At 39.4% G+C, this 14,802-nt stretch overlaps 1 protein-coding gene across 3 annotated transcripts in view; it reads left to right on the forward strand.

The window, feature by feature from the left end:
- cacna2d1a (calcium voltage-gated channel auxiliary subunit alpha2delta 1a) overlaps window positions 1-14,802 on the forward strand; it is an 82,073-nt gene that overhangs the window by 51,887 nt on the left and 15,384 nt on the right. For 2 of the 3 annotated variants that reach the window (XM_088003433.1, XM_088003432.1), the window contains 15 exons: window positions 536-598; window positions 1,283-1,366; window positions 1,475-1,549; window positions 2,577-2,648; window positions 2,765-2,836; window positions 2,916-2,977; window positions 3,631-3,707; window positions 9,089-9,149; window positions 9,246-9,352; window positions 11,717-11,801; window positions 11,947-12,009; window positions 12,457-12,728; window positions 13,067-13,134; window positions 13,220-13,258; window positions 13,337-13,408. In XM_088003433.1, the coding sequence (XP_087859559.1) occupies window positions 536-598; window positions 1,283-1,366; window positions 1,475-1,549; window positions 2,577-2,648; window positions 2,765-2,836; window positions 2,916-2,977; window positions 3,631-3,707; window positions 9,089-9,149; window positions 9,246-9,352; window positions 11,717-11,801; window positions 11,947-12,009; window positions 12,457-12,728; window positions 13,067-13,134; window positions 13,220-13,258; window positions 13,337-13,408 (1,272 nt within the window). The remainder of the gene's footprint in view (window positions 1-535; window positions 599-1,282; window positions 1,367-1,474; window positions 1,550-2,576; window positions 2,649-2,764; window positions 2,837-2,915; window positions 2,978-3,630; window positions 3,708-9,088; window positions 9,150-9,245; window positions 9,353-11,716; window positions 11,802-11,946; window positions 12,010-12,456; window positions 12,729-13,066; window positions 13,135-13,219; window positions 13,259-13,336; window positions 13,409-14,802) is intronic. The other variant, XM_014982418.2, reaches the window with a different exon arrangement.

A 14,802-nucleotide genomic window follows, 5' to 3' on the forward strand; every position in this document is an offset into this window, starting at 1 on the left:
TCACAGAGAATAATGCATCAAAAAAAAAAAAAAAGTCTGATTTGCAGTTTTCTACTATCCACGTAGAGTTTACATGGAGGCCGCAGAAGACTTGAAACAGATGTTCATTTTATGTCAGAAAAAAACAGATGTAAGGTACAGTACAGTAAAATTATTTAGGTTAGGTCGAAGCATAATTATTTGTTAGAATTGTCCAGTCGAAGTTCCACCCATAAATCCAACTGACCAATTAGAGGCAAGGTATGGGTTGTCCCAGATGTTTTCTGACTAAAATTAACCTAATTTGCAACACTTGTCGAGTTCAGATCCCAAAGAACTTTTGCTGCTATTGCATCGAAAGAAGGTTCGACAAAAATCCCATCGCAATTTAAATAGATTAGGTAGATTTAAAATTGTTAAGTCATAGTATCATTTTCAGTCCATACATTTGTGGTTGTAATCCGACTATGTATCGCAGTTTAGGACAGTTGAATACATTTACAAGCCCCTGTAAAGGGCATAACTCTACATGTGTGTGCTACGTTCTGTCTTTCAGGAGCTGGGTCTCGTAATCACCGGAACACTGCCCGTCTTCAACAAGACTGACACAGGCTCAAAGGTATCCACCAAATACATTTTTATACAATCCCTCTCTCACCCCCCAACATTTTTGTTTCTGCATAGGGCTGTAAGTATTAATAATTGCTAACAATATCTCGTTCTGGCATCTTCACCAGCACGTTCCGTCTGCTTTTGACTGTCTCGCACTTTGATTTCATAGATTAAAAGGATTGTGGCTTTCAGAGACGCAGTAATATGCTAAACGTTAAACCCTCGACATGAATACTCGCTTTCATCTTTGATCTTTTTTATCTTCTTGCGGCTTTGGCTTGTTTCCTCTGTTGATGCAAAGCTCTCCACAAGAAGAGAATGTAGGAAGTCGCCCAGCAGAATTCAAAAATAGATCAATCATGCAGATCAGAGTGAGAAATGAATCCGGTAGCTTAAATGCTTCAAGATGAGTCTGCATGTCTACCTCGAAGGACTCGGAGCCTCTACCTCCAGCGCGACCGAAAGCAAGTCTGGAAATGCCTCGTCAGTGACTCACTGCAGCACATGAAGCTTTTGGGAATGAAACTGTCCAGATTTCTATTGCAACCATTTCCTTGAAATCCTTCACAATCCACAGAGGGAATTGACTCATCCAGGAAAAGCAACAGGACTCATAAGAAGGCCTTACAGTTCCTCTTTCTGCAGCTGACATCCTCTCTGGGTTGTTTTTTTTTTTTTCTTTTTCTCTCAGAAGTCACAAAACCAGCTCATCCTGGGAGTTATGGCTATTGATGTCTCCTTAGAAGATATCAAGAGACTCACGCCTCGGTTCACAGTAAGCGCTCATAAGTCATGTTATTGCAGACGTACTTGTTCTGTTCATCTTAGTCTTTATGCAGAGATCTTCCCCCACTAATTCTCGTTTTTTTTTTATTTTATTTAGTTTGGTCCAAATGGCTACTACTTTGCTATTGATCCAAATGGGTATGTGTTGCTCCACCCTAATCTTCAACCGCTGGTAAGCAAAATCTCACAATTGCTTGAAAAATAATTACTGTTCTGAAAAAAAAAAAAAAAAAAACAGCTTGACAAAACTGTATAAATGTCAGTTGGCCATTAAAGCAGACAGCGATTAATTTGTAATCTCCTCACTTGGAGTAAGACGTTTCTGTGCATTTCTGTTTGAAACCTCTGCCGTCTGAATCCCTTTTGATGATGTCATTGCGATAAATCGTCTGGGTGGAAATCCTTGAATGCTGATGACGTCGAGAAAAAAAATTAATGTTTTCCCCGTTTCACACTGCATTTGTAGGAGGTTTAAAGAAAAACCCTCCCAAGGTTCTGCTGGTTCGTTGCTCACACTAATGCGAACAGAATGCACGTCGTATCTATTGTTTCAGTCTGTTTTTCTAATAGTTGTCATGATTAAAGGCTCTGTGTGTTCCTTGGCTTTTTCGTTGCTCTTTGTTCATTAATGTTCTCTATGAAATCTGAGGCAGAGCAGCTGTATTTATACAAAGACTGACTCACACTCCGACGGATCGTTTACTAAATAGGTGGCTACTGAAAGCAATTGATAACACTTATTTTTATTTAGATAGATCAGAGTAAGAGGGGGCCGTATACAAATGTGTCCCATTTTGACCAATTTATTTTTATTCATAAATCGCAGTGAAAGGCGATGCAGTTTGTGATTATCACGTGACCAAATGTGGAAACAGAGGTATTAATACTTTTGCAAGAAATTGAAGGTGTTGCGAGGGAAACCGTCATTTGCTTGCAGGATTATATTTATTTGCTTGGCAAAATGTTCCACCGTGACATTTGAGAAATATGCTTTTTGCAAACACGCCATCAGGTAAATTCGTTGCAGATACATGACTTGGATCTTCTTCTCGATTATTTCCCTCTTTAGGGCTGCAAAGCATCAAAACCCGCTTTTGGAAGCAGATTAGTAACTGATGTTTTCAGGGATATTTTTTTTTTCCCTCTTTGTTTTCACACCTGACAAACTAACTGAAGTAATTGTATACATTTTCTCACAGACTGCCAAGTTTGATGAACCTGTAACACTCGACTTTCTGGACGCAGAGTTGGAGAACGACATCAAAGTGGAGGTCTGACGCACAGATTTGTTTTCTAATTTGATTGCACAAACTGGAACCATATGATGGCGTGGCGATGTGATTTATATATTTGGTGTTGCGTTTCTTTTTGTTGTTTTTGTACACAGATAAGAAATAAAATGATTGATGGGAAAACGGGAAACTACACAATATCTACACTGGTGAAATCTCAAGATGAGGTAATTTGTTGATTTTTTTGAGTTCATATCCATTTTTATTTGGAATCTTCTTGAACTGACAGTAATATCCTTATTTAAGCGCTACATTGACGAAGGTGAGAGGACCTACACCTTCGCTCCTGTGAAGGGAACAGACTACAGGTAAAACTTCAAAAAAAGCTGCATGCACACTCTTTACTCCAGCATGACACTTGATTAAGTAGATCAACCGAAATGTTTCATTACAAAACATCACCAAGCTTTAACAGTCATTTCTACGATGAAGAAAAGGAGAGTTTCTTAAATACGTTTTGTAGTAATTCCGCTATTTTAAGGGTGGAAGTAACAACTTTTAACCACTATATTAAAAATAAAATGTTTTTGGCGTCTATTCTGTTGCCGGACAACCGCTATTATGTTTCTCCGTTAGAATATGATCGAAACGTTTTTTTTATTTTCTTTGTTTTATCAAATCTCTACGTCAGGAGAGCCAATCGCGGCTGTTCAGCAGAGGAGTTCTGTTAATTGCGTATTGGCTTAAAAATCTACAGAACCTATCGTGGGATATTACTCATACAGATCTTAATTATCCATATTACATAAGTGTATATTATCAGAAACATTATCTGAAATTCGGTGAGTTCTGCTGCTTGTTTTTGGATTTGGAAAACATGGCTAGAGATGGCGAAATGCTTCAATGAGCGTGCATGCTGTTGGCACATTAAACGATGCCCTCGTTACAGGGTGAGAGAATTGGATAGCTTGCTGAAAACGAGTAAAAGCGGTGCCTTTCTCCTGTTTTCGCTTTGTCCCAGCCTGGCCCTGGTCCTGCCAAACTACAGCATGCACTACATCCGTGCAACCATAGGCGACACGATCACCCAGGCAAAATGTAAGTTGACGTTCCCGTCACAGCTGAAACCCTGCCTCTTATATTGTTACACTTATGTTTACAGAGGTTAGATAAACAGTACTTGGTGGGAGTTAAGTGCTATCATGGATTCTGTCCATCAATAAATGAGCTTCGGAAAAAAAAACAAAAAACATGACTGCCCTATACATCTACACCACGCTGTAACAGTTGTTACTAGTATTTCTGAAACAAAACATGCCCTCATCTGTGATGTGGTTGGAAGTTGTTGTATTTTTTTTTTCTTTTATCTGGAAGCAACAGGGCAGAGATCTCTCCTGTCCCCTTCTACACATAACGCAGTTCCTACGCCGTCTGGAAAAGTATGGAATTTGGCTCGAGTATTTTCCAGGGGCCTCATGTCCTAAGAGTTGCTTGGATTCCTTCCCGAAGCCTTGTGTACACTAAAATTCAGAAAACTGCATGCACATAAACAAATCCAGCTGTATAGCATGTTATACTTCCTCATGCACCTATAAGCCCAGCTCCTTTGTATATCCTAATCAACAGGATTGGACACAAATGAGGGGGGATCCTCCCGGGAAAAAAATCCCTATTAGTATTTGCAAATAGAAATGGTGTAAATATGTACTTCACCTCTGATTGTCAAGTCTGAATCATCAAAAAATGATGTCTAGATGTGTGGAAAAAAAAGACTTTACCACTTCTATGTGAGCGAGAGGAGTGGAAAAACTCAAAAACGGCACATATTTGTCCTTGCACACCCTTTTTTCTTTGTTTTTTAATCCTAGTATTTTTTATTTTCAAACTGAAATATTAAAAAAAAAAATGGAAACTGCAATGTGGTTCAAAATGTATTAATCTTTTTTAATAATACTTTTTCCTTTCTTTGGAATTTCATAGTAAGGAGGATCACAAATATCCGACGAGATAACATCTAAAGAGAGAGTGATCCCACTTCTGTTCGTGTTGCAGAGAACAGACGGGTTTTGTCTCAACTGAGACAACTTCCTGAAAAAGGCTTACTGAGCCCGTAGCTTCCGGTTTCATGGCACCATCTGATGCACGTCTTTGGAACTGATTTGAATCAATCCGCCAAGTAGAAACCCGTCCCGCACCATGCCAGCTTGTAGTCTTTGCCTAACATGTTGTTCATTAGAATAAGCAAAACGGCGCATTGAACAAAGTCACCTGACATCGCACAGGTGAAGATGCTTGCTATTAAAACGGCAGCGTCTAAAACATGCGCATCATTTTCAAAAATCTTCAGTCGTAATTGCATAAATGATAAGAAAACCATTCTTTTCTTTTGCACTTATATGCCTCTTTAATAGCAGCTCATGGATTAGTCTTTGCCATGTATGACTATTTACAAATCAGCAGTTTCCCAGCATCCCCTCCCTAACAGCTGTGAATGAATGGGACGACAGACGTTTCCTCAGTTCTTTTCTTTGGAAGTGGAGGTTCATTAGAAAATAATTATGTTATGATCAGTCTTTTTGACTAAAATAATGTGCATAGTTTTGATTTTTATGTGCAACTTCTCTTAAAGGTCCATCTTTCTGTGTAGAAAAGCTTAAAGTATTACTCAATGTTTTGATTTCTTCCATGTGGCGTGTATTTCTGTATTTTTGGATTAAGCTGCAACTGGCCTTTGTTGAGCTCTATTTTGTTTTTCTTTTCTTTTTTTGGATCATTAAATTTTGCATCCACGATCTTACATTTCAATTTGCATGCATTTCTCAGACCTTGCAATGTTTCCAGCTGTTTTGGAAAAAAATTAACTTTAGGTGCCCAGTGTGTGCTCCAAAAAAAAAAAAAAAAAAAAAAATCAGTTGGCAGATGCTTCGAGCTCACTTGAAGCTGCTCCATCTACCGCAAAACATTTCATCATGTTTTGTTTCTGGCAGCTTTATTAAATAAAGTTGCAACCAGGCTGAAAGACTTGGAAGGCCTTTAAAGAACTTCAAACATCTGAGATTCACTTTTGGATTATTAAAGTGCAACCTGGAAAATGAGTGTAAAAACAATTTAGCCGTCTATTTTACACCCTCTGAATGGCACCAATTTATGTTTTAACTTGACCGATTTGTGAAAATTGAGACTTTTCCTCTTTAGGTCAGTCTATCTTAAAGCAATAAGTACAGAGTTTATGTTCCCTCAGGCTTTCCAAGTGAGTTTCCACAGCGTTTTATGTTGGGGAAATGATGCAAATATTAATATTTTTTGGCGAAGAAAGGAAAATGTTTTTAACAAAATACATCTCTATACATTAAAATGTCATCAAAAAGTTAACATGCCATGGTGATTTAACTTACAAAGTGAACCCTTTAAGTTATATAAATTTTACAAATTGTTATATTGAGAGGTTTTGTGTGTTTTCTTTTCTTTTTATGAATCTCCTCTAAACTTTTTACTACTTCTTCTTCTTCATTGCTCCTCAATGTTTGCCCTGTACTACACCATTATTATGCTTGGATACAAAACTGGCTTATTTAGAAAATTACCCTATGTATTATTATTATTATTATTATTATTATTATTAGTAGTAGTAGTAGTACTATTATTGGTCTTCTGTAAACTTACATTTTTCTCAAGGGCAGAAATTTGGGCTACCTGTAAGACATAAAGATCCAAATGAAAATAAATAGCACCAAAATTTGTAATCGGTTCTTAAATGAGTGTCACTTTTTGAATTAATAAGTAGCTTTTTGGAGACATTTTAATTAGTTTCAATTGAAATGTAATTTACCTGTAGTTACAACTTTTCCCACATGTACTGTAAAGTTGTTGTCTTTTTCTTTTCTTTTCTTTTTGGTTTCGAACTTCTGCGTACAATATTCTTATTCAATGCGCATTTGAATAAAATATTGTGTAACCCTGTTTTCTTGTCTCTTTCCAATTCCCTCCTTTCTCTTCTCAATATTTTAACCTCTTGTTCTGAACTCCTAACCCTTCCTGCTGTTTTGGAACCTCCGCAGCATTTTTGGGCAAGTATCCCCCTTCTGTACTTTTCCCCACAGCCATCCTTGTCTCGTCTCGTCTCTCTCTCATCACCCACACACGTTGGATGTGAATTTGCAGACTCACAAACACCGAAGCATTTTGTTCTCCGTTTGTTCTCCCCCCCGCCCCCCAAGTTAACGACAACTTTGTCACGATGAATCAAGCGAGATTAATTCACCCAGAGACAGCTCTTTGCATGCAATGCATCCCACCCGTGTTTTCGCAGACAGCGGGTGTGTGTCTCCGTCTCTGTGTGTGTGTGTATGTATTAACTCCCCCACCTGCTTTGACTGTTCCAATGGCCCTCAGATGTGGTTTTGGCACCGGCCCACTGTAGCAGGAAGAACAGACGAACAGGATGTTTGCATTATTTAAAGGTGAAGCCATAAAGGAGAAAGCCGTGAGTCTGTACCCAAAGTATAAATTGGAGTTTTCTCCAGTTTCTCCTTTTTGACTCATTTTATGTTTTACAACTTTGGTAAATTACTCCTAATGAAAAGCAGGACTCTTCTTTACACACTAAGCTTGATCTGTTCTGTTTGTCCCTCTGAATGCAGGGTCATCAATTTTGTATTTGTGGGCGTTGAGTCTCACTTTTTGGATTTTTAGTTGCACAAAATGCTTAAAAAACAAAATAAAAGCATCTTCTTCCTCCCACCTTATTTGGTATCGAGAGTGCACATTATTTGTCTCATTCCTAATATCTCACCACCATTTATCTTTTTTTTTCCTGAATTACTGAGTGACGGCCTGCAATGAAATAATCCAATCATGACGACCGAAGACGACTGTCGCCACGAGAGTTTATGAAATAATCGTGTGCAGCGTGCTTTGAAAACACTTAGGTTGTGAACTGCAGTGCATGTTTCCATTTGATTATGGCGTAAAGTGAATCCTTCACGAGAGTTTTGTAACTCCTGAGATTGACCAAATCATCAAAAAGATGCTAATCCGAGTTCTGAAACACGTCCTCTGACCGCAGTATAAGCCTGTCTGTGTGTGTTCCCCATCAGCGCCATCTGCATCCAAAGACCTGAAATCTTCTGCTTGCAATGCAATATTTCTATTCAGGACTCGCTCTGTGAATAAAATATTGTCACCTTTGACCTCTGTGGTTTCACCCTGTCTTTCTCCCCTCCCTTTCTTTTCCTTCTCGTCATCTCCTCCCTGGGGGATCCTCGTGTTTGCTCGCATTCTCTCCTATGGGATTATTTCTACTCCAGGGAAAGATGGCAAGTATCCTTTCTTTTTACTTCTCCCAATCTTTGCCCTGTCACGTAATTTTATCATCTTATGTTTATTTTTTTTAGCTTTTTAATCGATTAACTTTGCTCAAGCTGTGCACTTATTTGTCCCAATTTTTATTATATGATTGATAAAATATATTGGTTTTTTTTTTTCTTAAATCCAATAAGCCTCCCAAACTGCAGATGCTCATAATTACAGATTTAATACCTTTCATACAAAGGCGTCACTATTTTCTCCCTTATAACTGCCTTATAAACAAAGCATTTTGTACCCATGTAAATAAAACTGTTTATTTTTACAGAATGACATTTGAATGAGAGAAACTGTTAAGACCTTACAAATAATTCAAGTTAATTAGATATCTTGAAATCTCAATGCCCGTGTTTATTTGTTTTGGTTTTGATCCACTGATTCTAATAAAAAATTACAAATTGTGGCCCCCCGCTAATCAAACCAAAATAACTTTAAATGACATTCTGATGGTAAATGGTATTAATAAAAGCCTCGTCACGTTTCTGAACAGCAGGGAATGAGCAGAAAATCAGTTTAAATTGGTGGCTGTCAAAGTACTTTTCCTGAGTCCAAACATTACACAAAACTGGAAGTATAGCTTCATGAAAAGCTGCACAACATTTCTCAAAACATAAACGCGCTTTTCTCCAAAAGGCAAACTATTTAGAAAGGATTGAAGTAAAGTTTGACTATGCACAGAAACATGCAGGGCTTATCAGCACTAAATACATTTCAATAAAATGCAAAATGTTTCTGTAACCATTACAGCGGGCTGCTGGTTTCATGTCGTCTTCATTATTCCAATAAATAATGGAGATTTTTATGAAGCTTTGAAAAACATTGCAAGATATAATTATGTAACTTCAGCTTTGGGAAATGAACTGATGTGCAGGTTGGAATAAAATTTTGTCATCCAAGTACCACATTGGGGCAGGAATGGATTAATGGGCAAAGTCTCATATGCGTTTTTGTTTAAATGTTAGTGGAGTTGCTCTTCAAATGTCTCTTTACCAAGACACGTGATTTCTGCTCACTGCCAAAGGATTGTTAAAAATGTATCAAGTTCACAATGATGTCATCGCAACAGCTGTATACCAACTTAACTGAATTAGTGATATTTCTTCACTTATCTCTAGTTTCCGAGAGCCTGCTTGCAGACAAGTTTGATGAGTACGGGTATACATTTATTGCACCAAGGTATGTTTACATGCAACACATGTAAATCCTGCTTTCACTCCCGACTGGACTGCTTTGACTGAGTATACCCTACACCTTTGATTCTGTTTTCCTCAGGATGTACTGCAAAGACTTGAAGCCGCCTGACAAGAAGACGAACAACACAGAGTACCTGATGGACTTCAACAATTATATAGACACAAAGACTCCAAACAACCCTATGTGTAAGTGCAATCATGCTCTTTTCAGCAGTGCACGAGGAAGCCTTTTCACACTTTATTGTGCAACATCAACAAGCATAGACCAACAAAATGTAGTAAATGACATCATCGAAGCGTCAGTCATAGCCCTCGCGTGCACGGGGCCCTCCACATTCTTGCCCACACAGCGAGGAACACACTGCCGATGGAGACGTGTCCAACTTTTGTAGGCTCTCTTTTTGTTGCAATCGTTGCAGCACCAGCTTTCTGCATCTAAGTCATCACATATTTTTTCAATCCTCTTTTCAAAGTTGTTGAAGCTCAGTCAGATTGGATGGAGAGATACTGTAAAGAAGCCTTCCCAAAGACTTGAGTATTTGTGGTTGTCGGGGACCACAATCCCTATGAAAACCTTTACAACTGTCTATTTTAATAGTTCAAACGCCAAATATATGTTTAATCTGCATAAATACACACAGTGGAGACTGCCTTGGCAACATCTACGGTCTTCCTTATCTCTGTTCTTGGGAATGCAGTTGGTCAGTGCCAAGGAAAATGAATGCTGCTCCTGGACTGGCCACTTTGCAAATACCAGTCATGTCGAGTATTATGTGAAGATTTTTTTTTTTTTTTTTTGGTCATCCCACACTTTTGGGAAGTAAACCAAAAAGTTTATAGTTTCATCACCTTCTTCCACATTTGCCATCTGCCCTACATGGCGTGAGACTGGATTTGAATTCACCAATCAGTTTTGTTCTTACTCTTCTTCAAAGGCCAGATTTGTGGATTTGTCCACCTGAGTTGTGGATGTCTGATGAAATCAATTGCTTGAAATAATTTTCAGATGTTTATGCATATGTTTTTTTTCTAAACATATTCCATTTTCTGTCATTTCACAGTGATGTGCCATTTTGTGACATTTCCCACATAAAACAAGATAAAATGGGAAATGGTGTGACCAAAACTTTTGGAATTTATCTTTGCCACGTTTGCTTTAGCGACGCGAATAAATCCCTGCCATCTTACTTTCAGCAATAAACATTTAATGCGAGTTCTCCAAGTGACCATGCTCCCAAATCTGTCATTCCACTGAGCTTTGGCCGGATGGTTTGGTGTGCATGACCTGGCAAAGCTTTGTAATGTGGAAACCCCCCCCTGCCCCCTTCCCTTCATGTTACCTATTTGATGCTAACTCCAAACATTTGACCATCACATGCCTGGCTGCACATGTGTGAGGCACATCGGCTTAGCTGTGACACACACGCAGGCTTTCTCGCTCACACACACGCCATCCACCAGTTATATGCCTCCCACACCCCTCCTGTAGCCGCTCGACCTCATCCAATTACTGTGTGTTTGTGAAAAAGAGCAGGACACATGCAGCCCAGAGTGCGAGCAGAGCAATAAAACACAAATCAGGTCCGACGGACCTTCCCCGTGACATCTGACCAACGCATTACCATCCTTACCCTCTCTGGCATACTCTCATTGATATGAATTACCCATTTGTTGGCGCATTGAGCAAAGCAAAACGCTCCCCGGGCATTTATAAAAGGGCTCTTTTATTGCGTTCCATTGTTTAATTTGATGGTTTGCATTTAAGGACTACTTCAAACATCTCAACATGATCAATCCAATAAAACTTTTCACCCAGTTGAATTATTACCTCCACCGTTATTAGCTGCTAGTTTAATGGAGTCCACAGAGAACCACAAGGGAGGGAGAGGAGCACGGCCCATGTGGAGGATTGGCGGCTCAGGAATCGTTACACGCTTTACGCGGTTAAGCCACTGCAGTGGCGAAGAAGTACATTAGGAATTCCTGGGCTGCCTTCAATAAAGAATCCCTAATGAAAACCACTGGATGGTGGGCTCGGAGGGGACCAAAGTGTTACACCAGCTGTTCTGTCTGATGTGTGAGGCGTGCCATAAAGACTGGGGGAGGTGGCGGCGGCGGAGGTGTATCGGCGAACCCTGACGTTTATGGACTGGAGCGGGTCGGTGGTGGGTTCAAAGAGCCAGGAGCGGCCAAAAAAGGGGCAATCCCTTTTATCGCCTCTTATGTTTGTCATGTGGTCTTGTTGGATGTCTGCAAAAGTATTCTTTACACCTGCACCACTTCACCACCTACACGACAGAATTTTGAATTGCAAAGTTTTTTGGGGTTTTCCCTCCCCCCTGTAACTTTGCTCTCTTTTGAGCCTTTGGGTGTTGGGTTAGTCCTGAGGTTTATTTTGGTTGCCTGGAAATTGCAGAAAATGTTTGTGTTCTGTTTAAAGCTCACTCTTTATTTATTTATTTATTTATTAATCCATGTCATCATTTTTTCCAATATCTGTAATTACTCTTCAGTCATTTCAAGTAATATACTTTTTTCCCCCCCGCTTAGGTAATGTGGAGCTTGTAAACCGGCTTCTCCTTGATGCCGGCATCACCTCTGATCTGATCAAGATCTGGAAGCAGAATGAGTTGCAGTGAGTAAAAAGCGGTCGTATTTGCTGTTTGGCGATACAGATGGTTTGAATATTTCAACATCACCAGTAAATGTCAGGCATGCATAAAACATATTCCAGGTTTTTGTTACCATGTTCTTATAGCTGCATTTTCCCTGCTTGTCAGGCAGGGTGTTACTGCCAGATTTGTTGCGACTGACGGAGGAATCACTCGCGTCTTCCCGAAAAGGTATATAGGAAATAAGATTCACAAACACTTTTTTTTTTTTCCAGTTGATTGACATTTCTGAATGACAGTAGGTTAATATAGCACCTGTGTGAAGGTGAATTACTGAATCTTTTGATGTTGCTGTAAAGTGTTTATATTTTGATGCTGATTTTTCTGTGCCCTGACTAATAAGTCAGGAAAACTTCAACATCATCAGCTTTTAAATGTGTTTTCTTATTCACAAAGTAGTCATAGGTAAAGGCATTTTCTCTTCTTACCAAAATTTCTTGAACTAAAGTTTAGAAAATTAAAAGCATATCGTCTTAAAGAATTCATGAATAACTGAAGGTACTACTGTGTACTACGTAACGTAAATTAACTGCAACGGGATTGCAAGAACATAAAATTTAAATAATTTTTTTTAAAAAGCAGAATTTGGATTTCATCGTGTGCTCGCATGTCCAACAGCTCCGGGCTGGACTGGAAGGAAGAAGCAGAGACCTACGAGTCGAGCTTCTACAAGCGAAGTTTGGACAACGACGTGTACATCTTTACGCCAACACCCTGCACCGGTAAACCTGTCGAATATCAGGCACTATATGATCAGGGTGGCTTTCGAAAGAGATGCTTGTTAAAAAATGATAAACTTTCCTGTCTCCTTCGCGCAGAAAGTGACAGGGATGTCCTCGTGAGCCGAGCAGTAAACCTCGAGATTCACAACATTACGCTCAAACCAGCTGGTAAGCAGCATTCTAATGTTTAAACATGATTTTTTTTTTAAGCCTCTACTTAACAGCGGCGCCTCTTGTTACACACCGACATTTGCAACCACAGTTTTATCATCCACAGTCGCACTCTTATTTCATAACCGCCACCCCTCATTCGTCTGTTTCTCCCCGCTCTCTAACACACATACACAAACCACACATCAAGTCATCTCATCGCCTGTGATCTTTAGCCAAATTTAATTTTCAGGTTCAAAGAGGTAAAGTTGACACAGGGGGACCGGTTATGATCTAGGATGTCTGGATTTTGTATCATTTCTCTTCTTTTTTCTTTTTTTTTTTCTTTTGCTCAGTTGTTGGTGTGAAGTTGGACATCTATGCGTGGATGGAGAGCTTCATCAACATCACTTACAGGATGAATGTAAGTAGATGTTTATCGGCATGAAAGCGTTCCAGCATAGCTCGGCGTCGACGTTTGACCCTTTTCCGTTTCTCTGTCTTCAAAGTGCAAGGATGAAATCTGTGGTTGTAAGAAAGGTGATCCGGTAAGGGCGGCTTTTATTTTTTGGGAGTGTTTCAAACAACATAGTGGCGCGTCTGCGTAATCAGTTCTGTGATTTCAGTACATAGACTGTGTCATTCTGGATGACGGCGGATTCCTGGTGATGTCCAATCAGGAGGACTATCTTAACCAGGTGGGCCTTAGTATTTTAACTCAGAATTGCTTGACATCGTAGCAGAGTTATCTCATTTCAAATGTGCTAAGACATTTGTACTAGAAGCTACACCAAAAATACTTTGTAAGATTTTGTGTTTTTGCAGCGTAAATATCACTATTATTACGTTATTAGATAGATCGATTATTTATAGGCCATTTAAAATAGACACGAATAATTTAATTCACGTCCACATCAGGTTGTATTTTTTAGTTTGGTCAATTTTTATATCAAGACATCCACAAAAATCAACAACTTTAGTCTTCAACAACTGTACTAATTTAACCTCTGTTTTTAGTTGAGCTAAATGTCATTTAGCACCAGTTTGCCTTTCGAAATGCAAACATTTGTACCCCTCAAGCCTCTTCAATGGAATTTGACCCATCTGACACACACACACGCGCCAACGCAACCACAGAAAACACACAGACAACACCCCTGTTTTCTCGTGCTAAACGCCAACAGTGGACCCCTGATGTCATTTGAGAAAATGTTTTTTTTTTTGTTGTTTTTTTTCCTCCATGCAGCTTTGACTCTGTCCTAATCAGGGCTGGGTGTCCGTTGGATAAATCAGCTGTCCTCTGATGTTTGGCAGCCGTACTAAAAAGCCAGCAGCCTTGTTTGTAGAGGCCTGTGCGCGCTCAATCATATTTCCTTGAGGAGCAAAACTTCTTTCCCTCTTTATGACTTTCTCTCCCCAGCTCATTCCTTTTCATACCCCTAAGTACCTTCTGGGAGTCTGCAGCCGGCGAGGCTGAGATCGTTAATTCATTATTTTCTGTTGCTGCGCTGAGAAAGAGTAGAAGGCTCTCGTTACCTTATGGATCGGAAGATTTATACATCGTTTGCCTAGAAAGTGGAAAGCTTGTGTGGAGGGGCCGCTTGTTAACAGTGACCCCACAAAGTGGAAGGGAAAGGATAGTTTGCATTTCCTAAAGTGCTCACACATGCACTTAAGCACATGTGCAACAAGATACTTACTGTATGTGGGAGCTCCCACCTGGATACATGAGTACTTAAACACTTTCGAACACGCGGTCATGTCACACCTCTGAGATTACAGCTGCTTGATGGACTGTTTTCACTATATTGTAATGAAGTCTGTCATCCTGGTTTTAGTGTCTGTGAAATCCCTGTTCAACCATGCTGGATATACATTGTCTTAAGGAAATTGCTGTAATGCTTTAACATTTACTCAGAACTGCAAACTTCCACTTTTTTTTTTTTTTTGAACTGGAATTGTACGTCATAAGACAAAGTTGTGCTGAGCCTCAAAGTAGAAATACAAAGGATCAATACTTCTTTCGACGGCAACCTTGGCTTTGAACGTCTCATATTTTTCATCCTAAAGTGGAAAGAGGATGACAGGGCTA

The sequence above is a fragment of the Poecilia mexicana genome, unplaced genomic scaffold (assembly GCF_051168715.1).
Source record: "Poecilia mexicana isolate PSO_F unplaced genomic scaffold, ASM5116871v1 scaffold_23, whole genome shotgun sequence".
In the NCBI taxonomy this organism is placed as follows: Eukaryota; Metazoa; Chordata; class Actinopteri; order Cyprinodontiformes; family Poeciliidae; genus Poecilia; species Poecilia mexicana.